This window comes from Pterocles gutturalis, unplaced genomic scaffold, assembly GCF_000699245.1.
Source record: "Pterocles gutturalis isolate BGI_N339 unplaced genomic scaffold, ASM69924v1 scaffold21347, whole genome shotgun sequence".
Classification (NCBI taxonomy): Eukaryota; Metazoa; Chordata; class Aves; order Pterocliformes; family Pteroclidae; genus Pterocles; species Pterocles gutturalis.
In genome coordinates this window covers 88,560-104,688 of record NW_010108557.1, presented here as the reverse complement: position 1 = coordinate 104,688, position 16,129 = coordinate 88,560, and the positions used below count along the sequence as shown (strand labels likewise).

Below are 16,129 nucleotides of genomic sequence, written 5' to 3'. Positions count from 1 at the left end.
TTTCAGGTGATCCAATCACCCCTAAAAAGGAGAACAGTATCACAGTCAGCTGATGCCACTGAGTGTAAGTGTGGCACTAGACTGCAAGTGCTAGCGCAGATCGGATATGAATGGAAAGCATGGAAACTGTGAACTTTGTGTTGCTACCACTTTGTCTTCTGTCTCTTAAAAAAGCTTTAAAAGTACTTTAAAAGAGGAAATACTGCTCAGTTATGTATGTCCTGAGCTAATTTTCCCCTTTTTGTGTAATTTTCAGGAAACCAGGTCTAATGAGGAATCAACAGATGAATCTGAGGTAAGCCTGCTCAAAATGCTTTGAATCTGTGTCAATGCTAGTTCTTTGTCAGTACGGAGGGAAAAAAATGACCTTATTGGTTGTTTTTAGGAATTTTGCCAGTATTATGTGTCAAGAAATGTTAAGCTGGGCTTAAATTGTTAAAAAGGAGCTGTGATTTGCTATTTGAAGCTATTAAAAAAATCCACTGTTGCCTCATTATAGTGAAATTAATTAGGTTGAGAGACAAATTCACTTCTGTTTTGATAAAATGAAAATTTAATTGTCAGTATAATAATATATGCAGTGATGCTGCATTCAAATAATTACTCTGTTACTTTAATAACCTCACGGTCTGTATTTAATCATGTTCTGTAGAGTCTCTCTTCTTGAGATTCCATTTTGTCATAAATTTTCTCCTGTTCTGGAGAGGTCTGCCTACCCTGCCGTAGGTGCTGGTAAAAGTGGTCCAGGAAAGAAAGGGAGGGTTTGAGAATTTTTCCTTGAACTAACTCTAACCCTGCCATCATTGAAGGAACCATAAGAGACCTGGAAAGAGATACTTACCTTTAGTGTGGTCTAGGATGGTTACAGGAAGGAATAAGGGTGGTTGAGCAGCTTCAGTTGTGGCCACCAGCAAGGACAGATGATACAGAGCCGGGTATTCCCGTACAAAGTGTTTTCCCTCATTATGTATCTAAATGAAAGCGGCTCGTAGACTTCTGAAACTTGAGTGGACTTGCTGTTAGGAAGATTTTCTGTTCTTTACTTAGGGACAAATCTTCATGCTTGGGATCTGGGTTTAAGCACTAAGCAGGCAGAAATCTGGATTTCCGAGAAAGTGGCTACTGCAGAGACTGCAGTGGTATATTTTTAAAAAAGTCTGTTTGCAGAGGATGGCGGCTTTGTTTCTTCTGGGATAATATTTTTCCCTCTGCCTTTCATGAGTGGCTGTTTGCAGTTACATTGTAGGGCTTTCCTGGTGAGAAGCAGGGATTTCTTTGGCCCTTTAATGTTGCTGAGTGGAACAGCCCCCTGAATCAGACTTTTTTGCCCGGTGTGAAGTGGTTTCATTTTGGATGTTGCTTTGTATAGTAAACAAGTATTTGCAGCAGAATTAATTATAAATGGGTTGCCAGGTTGTTGGGGCTTTATTTGGTTTTATATTAGATAAAAAAATATACATCATGTAGTTTTCACAAGATTGAAAGTCATTCAGTTTCAACGAGACCTTTGTTAAAGTTGATGTCTACTTTTAGTGTTAATCTCACATGTACAGAGAAATGAAATTTTCGTTTTGGGAATGCAGATGTTGGATCTAAAGAACAATCCAGTCGTCGTTCTAATGCCTATGAAAAGCTTTTAATGAGTTGTCTTTGAATAGTAAGTCCAGTCTGTAGTGTCTTGACACTACGCAGGTATCCAATGAAATGAAACTTTGAAACCATTTTTAGGAAGTACTTGAAAGAGGTAGTGAACAGTTGACAGAATCACAGAATGTTAGCGATTGGAAGGGACCTCGAAAGATATCTAGTCCAATCCCCCTGCCGGAGCAGGAACACCTAGATCATGATCTTAGTGTTTATATCACTCATTAGACTATTTCTAATGATCATTCAGATAGAAACTGAAAATAACGGTGGAATCACAAAGTCTGAATGTTGTCAGTGCTTACTCACATTATTTAAAGTATAGTCAGAGACAAGATTGAACTGATGGCTTCACTCCTAGCACTTTGTGGTCATAAAATTGTATGTTTTCTTTTGGGTGGCTCATAGTTTGAATAATCAGGCGTGGATTTTTATGGTGGCAGTACTAGAATCTGAGACTCTTAATCCTTGCAGCCTGTGTCCTGCCTTGGTGTGGACTTTGTAGACATCATCATAGTCATAGACATTTTTGCATATACAATTGGTCTTGCACTTAGTTTAATTCTTCAGGTAAAATTGAAAATTATTACTAGGGGTTTTGGAGAGCAAATAACACATATCCAAGTTATACTACAGAAGTCTTTTGTGTTATGGAGGAAGGTAATTTTTAAATTCCTGCTTTTGGGTAAATGATGTCTGTGTCTGAACTGCATGTGTAAACAAAAATATGGATTTTTTTTTCTGTATTTTTTTATACTGCTGCTTCATTATCTTAGTAAAAATCAAACATACAGTGATTCCCTTTTATACAGCAACTCTTTTAATATAATTCCTTGAGTAGCTCCTAGTAAAATGATGCTAATTCTAACTTGCTACATAATTGTTGGTTTTTTTTTTCAATGCCAGGCTCTTTAACAAATGCCAGGATGCTTATATGCACAGAGTTGGTAGTAGAGCTTTATAATAGGGGAGTCTGCAAAAATTGGCTGTCTTGAATGTAAATCAGCTAAGAGTCCTTCCTTGTAAGTTTGGTTCCAACTCTTGCTTCCCAGGAAATTGAATTCCTAAGGCTGCTTAAGTGTTTAATACTTTTCAGATGTTTAAATCAGAATGTGTAAAATTCGGAGGTGTTAATTAACAGATACGATGCATATGTTCAGCAGACCTTTCAGTGTGAAGATGGGGTAGTTACTTGTGTCGGCACTTGTAGAAATGTAATGGATCTTTCCTGGTAACTAGAGTACAACTTACACTTATTTCATATCCTTTTATATGATCTGGGATATTACAAGTTTTTTTCTTTTCCTATAGACAGACTGCTATAGATTATACCATGATATGAGGAGGAAGCAGTATATCTAACACAGTCTTTTAATTCTCAAGAGAAAAACCTACCTGGTTTGATAAGTAATTCTGCTGGAGTCTTGAAGCACAATTATTTTCTTTTTGTATCTTCTCATTTTGGTTGTTTGGTTTTATTTTTTTTAATTGTGCTTGTGAAGTATATTTGCTTTACTTCTCCCAACTCTGTCTAATCATCAAATATGCGACATTTGGGGCTGAGCAAGCAGGTTGGTTTGGCTGAAAAGTCCTAGTACACTGTGATTTCATTGGCTTATTTAATTTTATTTTACAGCACCTGGAGCTACATGTTTGGACTGTCACATTTTATAAGATCTTAAAAAAAGACAACAGAGTAATCTGACTTTTAGCTGTTTGCAAACTGTGGAGGAAAAAAGTCTGCATCAATTACGTGCAGCCTGAATGTGAATTTCTGGTTTCAAATTAACTTTGTTCCTTGCAATTTGTCTGTTTCTGTAAAATCTTGCCTTTCTTGGTTGAGTTGTTTTCTGTCAGGCAGATACTTGTATTTTGCTGGCTAGTTAGCAAAAGATAACACTCATACATGTAAAAGTAAATAGTTAAGCTTTCTTCAGTAGCTGTGCAATGTAGTGGTAAGATGAGATGAACAGTGGTATTTTTCTTGCATTTAAGTTGATGCTGCTACTCAGCTTGTAATTTTTCCTTTGAAAGTTTTGCTTTTAGTGAGAGAATCCTGTTATATAATGGACTGTTGTGGAGTGATTTAAACTATTTTTTATTTTAATCTAAAACAACTGATCTTTAAAACAAGGAATAATTAGAGTACAGTAGTGCACACAACAGCATGTATTGTCAAATGCACTCATGAATCGCTTGCATTCTATGAAGAGAGGAACTGGTTTTGTGTCTCTTAATTCGAAAGAAAGACTATTAAAATGCCACTGTATTGCTACAGAGTATGTTTACAGTGTGTTGTGGTTGTGCAGTATGGCAGAGTCACCATTCGTTATGTTGTGCTATTAAATCTTGTGAGGTCAGGTAAATGTTATTTTTGTTTTCATTGTATATGTAGTGCACAAAACATTCCCATGGAGGCTTAATTTGTACTGGTAAAAGCATATATTGCACCCTGGAAGATTGCTGGTCTGCCTAAATTAGTACCAGTTATTTCAAATAACTTGCATATAGCAGAAAAAAAATTGGAACCGTGCCACCAGGACCTACAGCTTCTGTCTCAACCTTAGGCTTCATGCACAGGTTAATTGTGCTCTGCCTCTTTCTTGTCTGTGTTCCCTCCCTCCTTATAAAATGGAACAATAGTGTCCTACCTCTCAGAAGTAAAGAGAGGGTTTCAGACCCCATTTGTGAGTGTGAGGCACTGATAAAATTGAAGTCATGACGTATCAAAACCCAGAACCTTCCTACTTGATGAGGGAATCAAAGCTAAGTTATCATCCTGGTATTTGATTAGTTATTTGTTAAAGTTTCCTACTCCTTTCTAATTTACTGCTGGGGCTATGAACAGATTGTCCTTGTCCAGTATGTATCATCTTTACAGGGAGCACCCTTGTGAGACCAAGTGTTGGTGAAATCATAAAATGAGTGCTGTGTGCCATGAAATGATCCTGTGATTATGTAAGGAAGTTCACTGATTTTTATGTGGGTGCTGCACTACGGGGTAAATTTTTTGTTTTGTATTGTTGGCCAAAAAAAAAAAAACAGGTGGGTGCAGATGTTAGTTTTCTGCAACACTTATTAAAAATATTTTTTTTAAAAAAGTTGCATTAATATGCACATTGCTGGTTCTTTTACTAGGTACTTGTGTGCTAGTCATGTGTGTTGCATATGTTTCCATTGTAGCACTTCCATTTTTTTATTTCCTGGTCTTACATTTTTTTTGGCTTGTTTTCTGATCTTTGATCACTGGTATGCTCTGAAAGGGATATGTTTGTTCATTTAAATTTTTTTTTAGTTATTAAATCCTATATTAATAAATTCTGCAAGAGTCTGTAGAGAGGAAAGTATTGTGAACTTCTTGGTTAACCCAGTGTTCAAACAATTTATGGTGGTTTAGAAATATCCCTCACTGATATATTTTACCACTGAAATTGACAATGGTTTTGTTCTTTAAGGTTTTGAAAACTGATCAGAGCAGGAGCACAGTTAGGAAACATGTAAGCCTTTAAAAGAGGCAATTAAAAAAGCCTTACTGTTTTCTTTCCCTTTTCAGTGCACTTCAGAGCTTAGTCTTGTAGGTTGGGTCTGGATTAGGTCAAAGCAATTAAATAATTTCAAGTAAATACAGCATCTGGTAAAAAAGGCTCCATGACATACTCTGTTTCCATCAAAATGTTCTCTTAACATGGAGTGTGGAGCATTAGGCTGGAAGAGGCGAGCTCTTCTGTGGCTCATAGCTTTTGAAGGAGCATCACCGTTGCAACAAAAAATGGTTGGTTAAAAAGTGGATTTGGCTACTGCACCTCAGTCCAACTTGTCTTTTTTTTTTTTGTCTTTTGTCTGACCTTTTGGCAAAGTACTTCTTTTCATCATGCCTCTTTTCTTCATTATTGAATAGCTCTGTGCTAGGTTGCCATTTTTCTCTTGCTGTTGTTTTAAAAATATAAAATGGGAGGAAAATGCTCAAAAAGCATATCCTGTTTCACATACCTGCACGATCTGAAGAGAGATTGCTTCCCCTTGCATGGCATTAAGTGAAATTGGCCTTTTAGCTGGGGAGAATGGAAGGAGAAGATATGTAAATTCCAAATGGAAAGTTCTCCTCCTTATTAATGAGCAAATGTATCATGCAAATAATTTATCAATTTGAGTCAGTACGATGAGCATAGTAAATTATTTATTGAAGTTTAAATGGAATATTTTCATACATTAATTTGAAAAACAAGTTTGCAGTGAGTAGTAACTAACATTATAATGTACATCGTTAGAGGATTGACTTGCAGGAAAAATGGATTATTGCTATATTCTTTTAATATCTTCTGGTTTTGAGTGAAAATTAGATACTTCATTTAATGAGCTATTAATATTAACCAGAAGTGCCTGTTCTATCTGTGTGTTGTGGAATACATAAAAAGTAAAAATGCTGCTGTGCATGCTACGTAAATTAAATGCAATTCCAAAGGTGGTGTGTTAACACAGTATGCAGAGGCGGCTTTTTCCAAAATACTAAATGTATTCATTTGGGTGGAATAACACTCTGGGCTGGAAAAAGGAAAGTAGCGGGACAATTAATTTATTTGCTGTCTAGCTCTTCCACTGTGGTGAGTGGGTGAACTTTAAAAACTACTCTTCCCGAAACTGCTCTGTAGGGTTTTCATATGCAGTACATCACAACGTGGCAACTGGGCTGCTTGAGTAGTGATCGTGGGGGAAACAAATGTTTGCCCGAGTTCCTTACTCAGCAAAAGGAAAGTACAAGTAGAAATTCCTTTGAGGTTTGAACTGTGTTTGGATTTTTCAGTGTTGGAGTTGGCTTTGGACATGGAAGATAAAACAGCCTGTTCTGCCTCGGTATGGGGTACTGGGTATGGATGGACTGATCCTGTGCTTTTGAACACTGACATGGATTTGAATGTTTTCAGGTGTTGTTTGCCATGCATAAAACTACCAGTAAAATAAGACAAATTGATGGGAGTTGAAGTGAAACCAAATTGTACTCTGTGGGCTTTTTACTATTTTTTTTAACATGCCATTTATGATGATTGCTCATGTACAGTGTGTCATCTGTGCGTTACTTCTGCTTCACAACTCGGCTGGTGCCCAGCTCCTTCAAACCTGTAGGAGTGAATCTTCAATTGGTGTTCTGCAAATATAGTGTGACCTTCTGTATACCACAACAGTTCTGCAAAGGAATAAAATGCTCTCTGCTTTGCCTTTCATCTGTGTGTCATTTCATACTGTGAATGCAGCCCATTTTGATACATATTCACAGGCAGCCATATCATCTTAATTTCTTGCTCCTGGTGTATATCTGCATTTTCCCAAAGAGGTCAAGGTATTAAATAAATCCCTGAGGAAAGTGCATAGGGAGAACAGAAAACTGCTGTGTGAGATTTTACCATCCTAATCCGTATTTGTCAATTTTACAGTCAGATACTGGGAAAGTATTGGTGATTTGCGTTATGAGGAACCATAAAGGAACTGGATGGGAGGTTGTTCATTTCACTTTGTTCACTGAGCTAACATGACTGTATTTTCACCATAGAATTAGGGGAAAATATTTTTAGCAGCTTAAGTCATGAATGTGTTTTCATGGTTTAGAAATTTCAGTCTTCATGCCTTTTGTTGTCTTGTGTAGCAACAGTTGAGGAACAGGAACTGATTCTTGTACAGGTTGGAAACTTGAATAGGTTTTTATTTATTCCAAATTAATGTAACACTTATTCCAAACTATATTAATTCTTACAAAACCTGTGTTTATATAGAGTTCAAAATACATCAGCCCATGCTCTTTTGCATTGTCTTGCGAGTGTTCTACAAAACTTGAGTAAGTGATGAAGACTCTAACAAAGAGAATGATATACCCTCCGTGCCTGCCTTAGTATTTGCGATCTTTGTTGAAGTTACTACCCAGGTTGTTGCTTGAGATCGATAATTTTATATTATGACTCTCTTGCAGGAAATTGTTTTGGGGGATTATTTTTTTTCCAAGGAAATTGTTTTGGGGGATTATTTTTTTTTTCCCAATTTTTGGCTAAACAGGCTAATAAACAAGATCATGGATATTTCTAGCTTTTATTCACTATTGCTCTTCCTGCTTTTGAACCAGTGACTTCTAGATTAATGCTCTGTGCTATTCTCATTCTTAAACCAACTAATTTATTTTTTCTGCTTTGTTAAAGTTTTCTTGTAGGAACAAACTTTTAATATGAAAGTAACGGAGGAAATGAGGTTTATGTTCTGTCTGTAAGTTGTAGTCTCCAGAGAGCCTAGGAACAAACTTTTAATATGAAAGTAACAGAGGAAATGAGGTTTATGTTCTGTCTGTAGGTTGTAGTCTCCAGAGAGCTTGGTAAAGTGCTCAATATTTAAATTCATCACAGTAAATAAAACAACAGCATGCAATAAAATTGTGTTCCAATTTGTACGCTACCTAGCAAACTGGACTTTTGAAGGTTAAAGGCTTTAGTCTGAGTTTTTCTTGGCATCTCTTTAGTGTTAGAGATTTGATTGCATTGAGAGAAATTGAGTCAGGATCCTAATCCTGAAAATAGCACAGGTAGTCCCTTAATCATTGAGACAGGAGCACAAGTCTGGAAACTGTGTCTTAGGGATGGAGAATCAGTAATGATGAAGCTGCACTGTCCAATAGTTATGTATTCTTCTACTATGGTTCTCCTTGTTTGTTCTGTGTCACTTGTTTCTTCAGCCCAAGTGGGTATTATCTGCCAAAACTGCAGAGGACGGAGTGCTTTCTTCTGGGTTGCTTTTGGATTTGCTTTCTTTTAAAAGAAGGCAAAGTAAGACCTAGAAATGGGCAGCAGGGAAGGTGTGGTATTTCCATCATTTTAGAACACAGGAATCTTTTTTAAAAAGCAAGAAGATCTACCTGAAGATCCTTAGTGCATGACTGAGGTGTTATCCTTTTGAGGACTGAATGGACTTTTAAATTGCACTTTGTGTTTTTTGATTATACAAAGTAACAATCCACTCCCGTTTTTGCGACAACGAAAACATAAGTTCTGTCAAATCTTTGTCTTGTGAATTTCCAGCAGTTTTAATCTGAAATAATTATTATTTATTTTTCAAAACCAGTGTTTAGGTTCCATTTGTTGTGAGGATACCTGAGTTGGGCTAGGGGTTTTTCTGCCTCCGGTGTCAGCATGGCAGGCAACAGGTTTTCCTGTGGGCACTTGCCTTCAAAAATGGCAGCATCAGAGACAAACACTGAAGACATCAGGTGTTATAGTGGAAGAAATTTGAGTAAATGGCTGTCTTTTACAAAGATAGTGATATGTCCTCTTTGCCGGACTCAGTAATTTTCATCCTTTGACAAATTTTACTTCTAAAAGTTTCCAAAGGCCAACCTCCCTCCTCCCACCGTTTCTGACCAGAAGTAGTCATAATTTCCAAGTGAGGTGAGCTTTCCAAATGATGATGAGGAGTTAAGATGCTGCTGGCATGCATGCTCGGTGCAACCTGTGTTAATAGCAGGTCAGGTTACTCAAAGTTGCTTTGAGGAAACAAAAAGCATATTTGCTTTTGAGGTAGAGGGAAGAGGACAAATGTCCAAAAATGTTCTTGGATCCCTTATATTAAATAGATGATACGCCAATTTCCATTTAATATATGGGGTTCAAAGCTTTTACATATAATTTTTAAAATACAAGTGATAATCTGATACCTGCGACCATAAGGCAAGAGTAGGATTTGTGAAGGCTGAGTGTTTTGCGACAAGGAAGAGAGGGAGAATGCTGATTTGCCCCATCGCAGGTATAACCAAGGTGTTATCATACTTAAAATTTTTTTAGTACTTTTTATTGCACTTTGACAGCAGAGAGGGGTTGGTTGGTTGGTTTCTTTAATGAAATTTTAGAGTGTGTCCTAAACAATAACTATTCAGATACACAGAGGCAGAGCACTTTTAATGGCCTTTAAGCTAGGAGGAAATGAGCTAGTTTAGCATTTTTCTTATAGTGTCTGAAATTGATGTGAACTTGAAAGAAAGCATAGAAAAAATGAAAATGAGCTGTGTTTTGTTAGTTTGTTTCTTTTGTCTTTTTTTTCCAAGACATGGCCTTTGAGGGAGACCTGTGACACCGGGGCCTTGTTGCAGCAGGGTGTGAGTGTAGCTCCTTTGAAATTGCTTGAGTGATGGACCTCAGGTATCTTTGTATTTGAGTTCAGATGCTTTGCAGGGTCAAAACTTGCAGGCGTAAACAAGGCTGGAATGGCCACCTATAGTAATTGGAATTCTGTCTGGGACTGGACAGAAGATGTGCAGCCAAGAGGAAGGGCACTTGCCTTATAATGTATGCGCCGTTTCTTTCCATAAAGGCTTTGAAAAACTTGGAGGGCAAATCATGCAGGAAGGATGACACTTTGCTGTCAGTGCCCGTAACGTAATTAGAGTATCCGCAATCAGTAGAGCATGTAGTTCATGTGACAGACTGTCCTGTGGGCAGATCCTCCGCTGCAGGAGCAAATGCAGGCTAATGGAATAACTCCAGGAACTGCCCACAGGTTCCTTCTGGAAATTTTCTTTGCGAAGACTGATTTCAGATTATTTTTTTTTTTTCTAGTAGTGATTCCACTGCAGTTGTTCCTGTAGGCAAAGCTGAGAAAGACAGGGCAACGTATATGAAGAAGGTTGCCAGCCTGCATTCAGAAGGGCAGAGGAGCATCCCTGGCAGTGACACTGGCCTTTTGAGAGTTCCTTGCACATCTGCAGCTCTCTTCAGTTTTGTAAATCTGCTCCAGAAGAACATTTGGTAGCGAGTTTCAGACCTACTATGTGTTAGGTGTGGGAAGAGGAATTTGTTTTCAGTTCAGGAGTTCATCAGTGACAAATGGAAGAGCTCTTAGTAGGAAGGGATTTTTATTAGTCTTAGTGGTTAATTTAGAGTATTTCATTCAATTGGGAATGTGCTTTCAATGGGAAATGTTTACAGATTCCTGTTTTTTACAGGTTCTTTGCAGAATATTTTTAGCAATTTGACTGCTAGCTTCAAGCAGAAAAAGGCAAGTAGAAAACTAAATGGAATATGAGTTTCAAATTAGCATTCCTGTGTTTGAACAATTGTCATTATTTATTTTACAAAACCATGAAGGTAGTTTACTCCTGTCAGCTCTGTGGGTCTCCTTCCCTTCCAGGATTTAAGGCTGCCATGTGTGGAGCTCTTTACACATTTTGTGCAGTGTATTTTTTTTTTCTCTTAATATATTTGTCAAGAATCTAAAAATTTACTGTTGTTGGGTTTGTTTTGGGGTTTTTTTGGGCAGAAAATACAGAAGAAGTGTTAAATGGTGGTACAAGATGCAGTGCTATAAAATTTATTTTCAAATATTTGGAATCCTCTAGGGTGGTTTAAAGGACTTCTCTTAAATTAAAATTGCCATACACTTAGTAAAAATCCATGTTTGTTGAGAGATTGACTTATTTTTTTTTTACCCCTCCCTTAAAAAAGGAAAGCTGTGAGTTTTCTTGTATGGGGTAAATGTCACTGTTTATATCTTAGCTTTACTGCAAGTCAGGACTTGTACTATTCTTCTAGGTTGTCATAGAAACGCATCTAACTGTCATCTCAACTCAGGCTGATGATGGTTTTATTTGTAGGTTTTCAGGATTATTAAAATTTAACAAAAATTATTGATTTGCTTTTTATTAACACTGGCTTGTGTTTACTTTAGAAGTTCAAATGGCATAAAAGCTTTTCCTGATAGAAAAATACCTGTAAGATGGTTAAACTCTGGTACTCTGAGTAAGAGATCATCAAATACATTTAATATATGAAGTAGAGTCTGAAGCAGTAGAGAAATCTTGCATTTTTGCAAATCACTCTTTTGTTTTGTTTACAGCAAGGTCCCTCCACCCCATTTCAATTCACCTTTTAGCTTGACTTTTACTTAACATAAAAGACACCCGTCAAGAAAGCGTGAAATGGGTGCATCATTGTGCCTAATATTTGAAGTTTTCATTTGATTTAGTTTTTTTGAAGCCTGGCAGAATGCTTTGGTGCACTGGCTTTTGAAAGTATATATTTTTTGTATATGATTGTGCAGGAAAAATTACTTAGTTTTCACTCCTAAGTAAGACAGGCAAAACTTATTTACAGGAACTTGATCTAATGGTCCATGGATGGATGCTTTTATGCAAACTACTCAAGAGACTAGAATTAACTTTTCACATTGGTTGCACATTTGATGTCCAGACACCAGCAACATGTGGGATCTTATAAAAACCAGATGACTGGAGTTCAATTTTGACTTTTATGAATTTATTCAGTGATTGCCCATGCATTTCAAGTGTAATCTTTGTAAGCAATGTATAAAATGCAGTAATGTATTAATTGCTGTAAAATGGACGCATGCTTCCTTACGCCCTTCTTCCATCACATGTATGCTTTTTTCTTGGACTTCACCTCCTCCCTCTACCCTGCAGTCATTTATTAAGGATCTGTAGGCACAAGGAGTTTGGCTGATTTATATACAGTCCTGTAATTTGACATTGTCATTCTGTCTGGTAACAACTTTGTTCAGAGTTAGATTTACTGAATAAAATTGTTTCTTGGTGGACATTTTGACACCTCACTTCAGACTGCTACGTCATGGACTGCTGACATCCCTATATTAATCTCATTTGTATTCTGTCATAAAGCTCTCAAATAGCATTTTAAAAGGGCCTCTCTTTGCAGCATATTTATATAAGCATGGAGCTAAATACTGAATGGTTCCATAGGTCCATACGGCTTTTATGTGTTTTGTACAAAGGTACGTGCATATTACTATGTGTGATGGTAGCACATAAATGGCCATAATATTTACTTTGGGAGAGACTGGCTTCGGTACTCCAAAGGCAGTTTAAAAAAAAAAATCTTTTATTAACATGTTAATGTGTCTCTCTTCCAAATTTGTTTTCCATAACACTAGCTGCAAGAAAATGTTACATAAATATGGTTCTTCTGCCGTAGGCTGGCACTGTACGTTCTTATTTCTGTTCTAAAGATCGGAAAGCAGTGGTTGGTGGGAAGTAAAGGCGCTCCTTTACTAGAACACGGCCCTCGTGGAGCCGGGTTGCTTAGGAATGAAATACGTGTTTTATGTGGGAAAGACACTCCGTGTTGGTGTGTTCATGAGAACTACGAGTGAGTGGAGGAGGCTGTTACTGCAAGTATAATATTTCCCAGTGAGGACCGAGGGATACACAGGGGTTTGTGTATGTCTGTGCAGGTAGAGTCTGAACTGAGGGTTATTGAAGCTGCTGTAATCTCTCTCTGGCATTGTACGTCAGCAGGCCAGCTGTTACAGATAGATGTCTGCGACCAGAGAGCTATCTTGCACCTTGGATTTTCTTTTCTTAAGAGATAAACACGTTGGGTGTTCTTTGATCAGTGAATTTGCTGCTCGTGTGTTTTAGCTCAGTCTCCTTTCTCTTCACTCTGTGCCCCTTGATGCATCATCTTTCTTTGCATCTAAGTAGTGATCGGGTGATAATGCCTAACCTGCTTGAAAAGAGAAAGAGAGGCAAGCTTCGGTATCTACCAGAAAAAGTTACTAACCTGCAGATGATACAGGTGATCCATAGGAATATCCTTTTCCCAGACAGTTCAACAACAACGTATTTATACTCTTTTTTTTGTTTTTTAACATAAACCCATTGGTGAGTTTTACACAATTAACTTATTCCTAGTGGATTCTTTTTATTTTTGTTCACAGCATTTTGCCTCTATCCTTCCTACAGAGGTGCAGCATCTTGTAAAGGTCTTGAAGTTTCTTGTAACCTGCATGCTTCAGCTTAGAGTTAATTGTGGCTACAGTGGCACACTTTATTTTATCATCTGTTTTTCCATATACATCCCTTTTATATTTTTCTTCTAAATTGGGAATGACTAACTTTATGTAACAAAGTACACATGTACATGTTTTCAAGCTTTTTAGATATGAACTAAGTGCCTCTTACAGCTGAATTGATATGCTGCTGTACTGTCTTTGTTTGCATCCAGAACTTTGGAGTAAAAAGAGAAATCAATAACAAAAATGCACAACCCAAGTCCCTCCCAGTGATAAAAATGTGGAAGTTTGGCTTTTTTTTAATTGTAATGGCTGTTGTTAAGAGATAGCAGTGATCCATCTTTGCCTGTTGTCATGTGATAGTTTTGGGGTATCTTTTCATTTGTTTTTATTTAAAATAAGCTTCTAAATCTTTGTTTTTTCTCTTGCTCTTTTTTCCTTGCACTGGTAAAAAATTTAGGAAGATGAGAGTGAAGAAGAACCTAAGCTGAAGTACGAACGGCTTTCTAATGGAGTGACTGAAATTCTCCAGAAGGATGCAGCCAGCTGCATGACGGTGCATGAGAAGGTATTACATTACTTTGTGGCAGAGATAGAACTTCTGCTTGTTTTTATATATTTTACTGTGCTTGTAATGCATCAGTATATTTCTATCTTTGAAGTGCTGCCAAATCTAGAGGTGCAGTGCAAACAAAAAAACGCAAGTCACAGTAAACCTGTGCTGAACAATCCGCACTTGGTCAGTGAGAAAATGAGGTGAGCATTCAGGGTGCAGTGATCTGTTAGATGGGATGTTTACTTAAGCTACTTGGAAAAAGCCCACTTGATTTTAATTACGGACAGTGTTACAAAGTAGAGTTGGTGTATAGTCACAACTTTCTTTTATTCAGAAAGGAATTTGGCATATACTGTGCTTATTTTTACAGCCTGAATTGCTGAAGACAGACTTGATTATGCTGGGGGCCAGCTTAGCATATATTCAGGTGTGGAAAACAGCTGAGTTTCTGTTAGTACAGTGTAGAAGAAAGTAATTACAATTTTATTTTTCTGTTTGGTTGAATTTTTTTGAGGGGGTGTCATATTAACACTTCCGTGTTCCCCTTTCCTGATTCAATATGTTAAAAACAAGGAAGGAATGCACATGCTCTAATACTGGTAGGGTTTGAGACATATCAGAGAATGAAAGGGAGAAAGTGATGGACAGTGCAGAGTGAAGAAATTTTAGAAAGACTCATTCCTTTGTTCTTACAAGGAAGAAATTTCATATGTTTCTTTAGTGATTTAAACAATTGGTTTTTTATTTTCTGAGTTCTCTTTCCTAAATAGTGAAGAGCATTTTAAAATATTGAGGAATGTCCGAAGCTGAGTTAATGATTTTTCAATTAACTGTTAGTATGTAAAACATAATAGCTGTTTTCTGAATGTATAATTTTTCACAGCCAGTAACAGCTCCTTAACAGTTGTTGTTGAGAGATCTATCTATTATTTGTCTATATTTTTAGATTGACTTGTGCTGTGTTTCTTTTACTCAAAGGACTGTTGCCATGGCTCAAGAGGCTCTTAAGATGAAGCTTGTATTTTAACTGTGTGAATGAAAACAATAAGTCTTTTTAAAATGTTTTTGACAACTTAGAATTACACAGATATTTGGAAAATTGGCAAGCGTTTCTTCCTGGTCTGTGGTCTGTTTCTGTTACCATTTTTTCCTGAGCTTCAGGTAAATTTTGAATGCTGAGAGATGAACAGGATTTTTCTATAAGGATGTGCACAGATAGAGCTTTAACTGTAACGTCACAAAGAGTGACAATACGGAAAAGCTGTTTAAGTATCCCACCACTTTTAGTTTTCCGGCAAACTGGATGCACTATTTATGAGAAGGATCAATATTGTTAGAAGCCAGGTACTAGATTCTTTTAGGAATAGGTCTCTTAAAAGAGAGAGCTTAAAAATGAAGCTGGATTATAGGTTTTGTGAGGGTGTTTTCTGTTTTGTCCTGTTTTGTTTTTTTTTTTCTTTTTCCCTTAAAAGAGCAGGAAAAGCCCTGCTAAAGAGTCATCATTAGCAAAATTATACCATGCTATGTAAAGTATGCCCCTGATTAAAGCAGTTTAACTTTGCTGAGAATCTTGAAAATCTGGTTTCTGTATTCAGACTAATTTCCCCCCAGAATTATTATTTTTTTTCTTTTCACTGCTAAAGCATCATATTTTCACCACGCTTGCTGTCTGCACTGGATGACTAATCGTCATGGCACCTGGTGCATTCAAGCAGGCCTGTGCAGTGGAATAGTCATACCTAGTTATGTCTGCACACCTGATGTTTTATTAACCAGTATTGATTTTTTTACCTGGGGGACTTTTTTCTTCCTGAAAAAAGGCAACCTTGCAGGAGTGAAAGGCATTGCAGGGGATGAATTTCTAATGAACCCCTTCTTTCCCTTTTTTGACTCCTTTTAATGTAGCTTCATATTTTAAGTGCCTGAACTGAAATTTCATTTTAAGCAATTCCATTTTGATAAATCCTTTTAAACCTTGACTTTCTGTAAGGTTATTTTTTAAAGATTGTGCTGCCTGACTGACACGCTTAGCAGTGCCTGTAAATTTGAGCATTTCATTATAGGTTGCAATGAAGCATGCTCACATGCAGTGAAATACAGAGAATGGAGGAGCCTGGACTATCTGAGTAATGCTGAAAG

At 37.1% G+C, this 16,129-nt stretch overlaps 1 protein-coding gene across 2 annotated transcripts in view; it reads left to right on the top strand.

The window, feature by feature from the left end:
• The first annotated feature begins 270 nt into the window (after positions 1-270).
• The window catches only part of VPS41 (vacuolar protein sorting 41 homolog (S. cerevisiae)), a 97,166-nt gene continuing 81,307 nt past the window's right edge, over positions 271-16,129 (top strand). Inside the window, exons 1-2 of one of the 2 annotated variants that reach the window (XM_010072683.1) lie at positions 271-295; positions 13,895-14,002. In XM_010072683.1, the coding sequence (XP_010070985.1) occupies positions 13,985-14,002 (18 nt within the window). In that variant the 5' untranslated portion in view covers positions 271-295; positions 13,895-13,984. Of the gene's footprint in view, positions 296-13,894; positions 14,003-16,129 lie in introns of those variants that run through there. The other variant, XM_010072684.1, reaches the window with a different exon arrangement.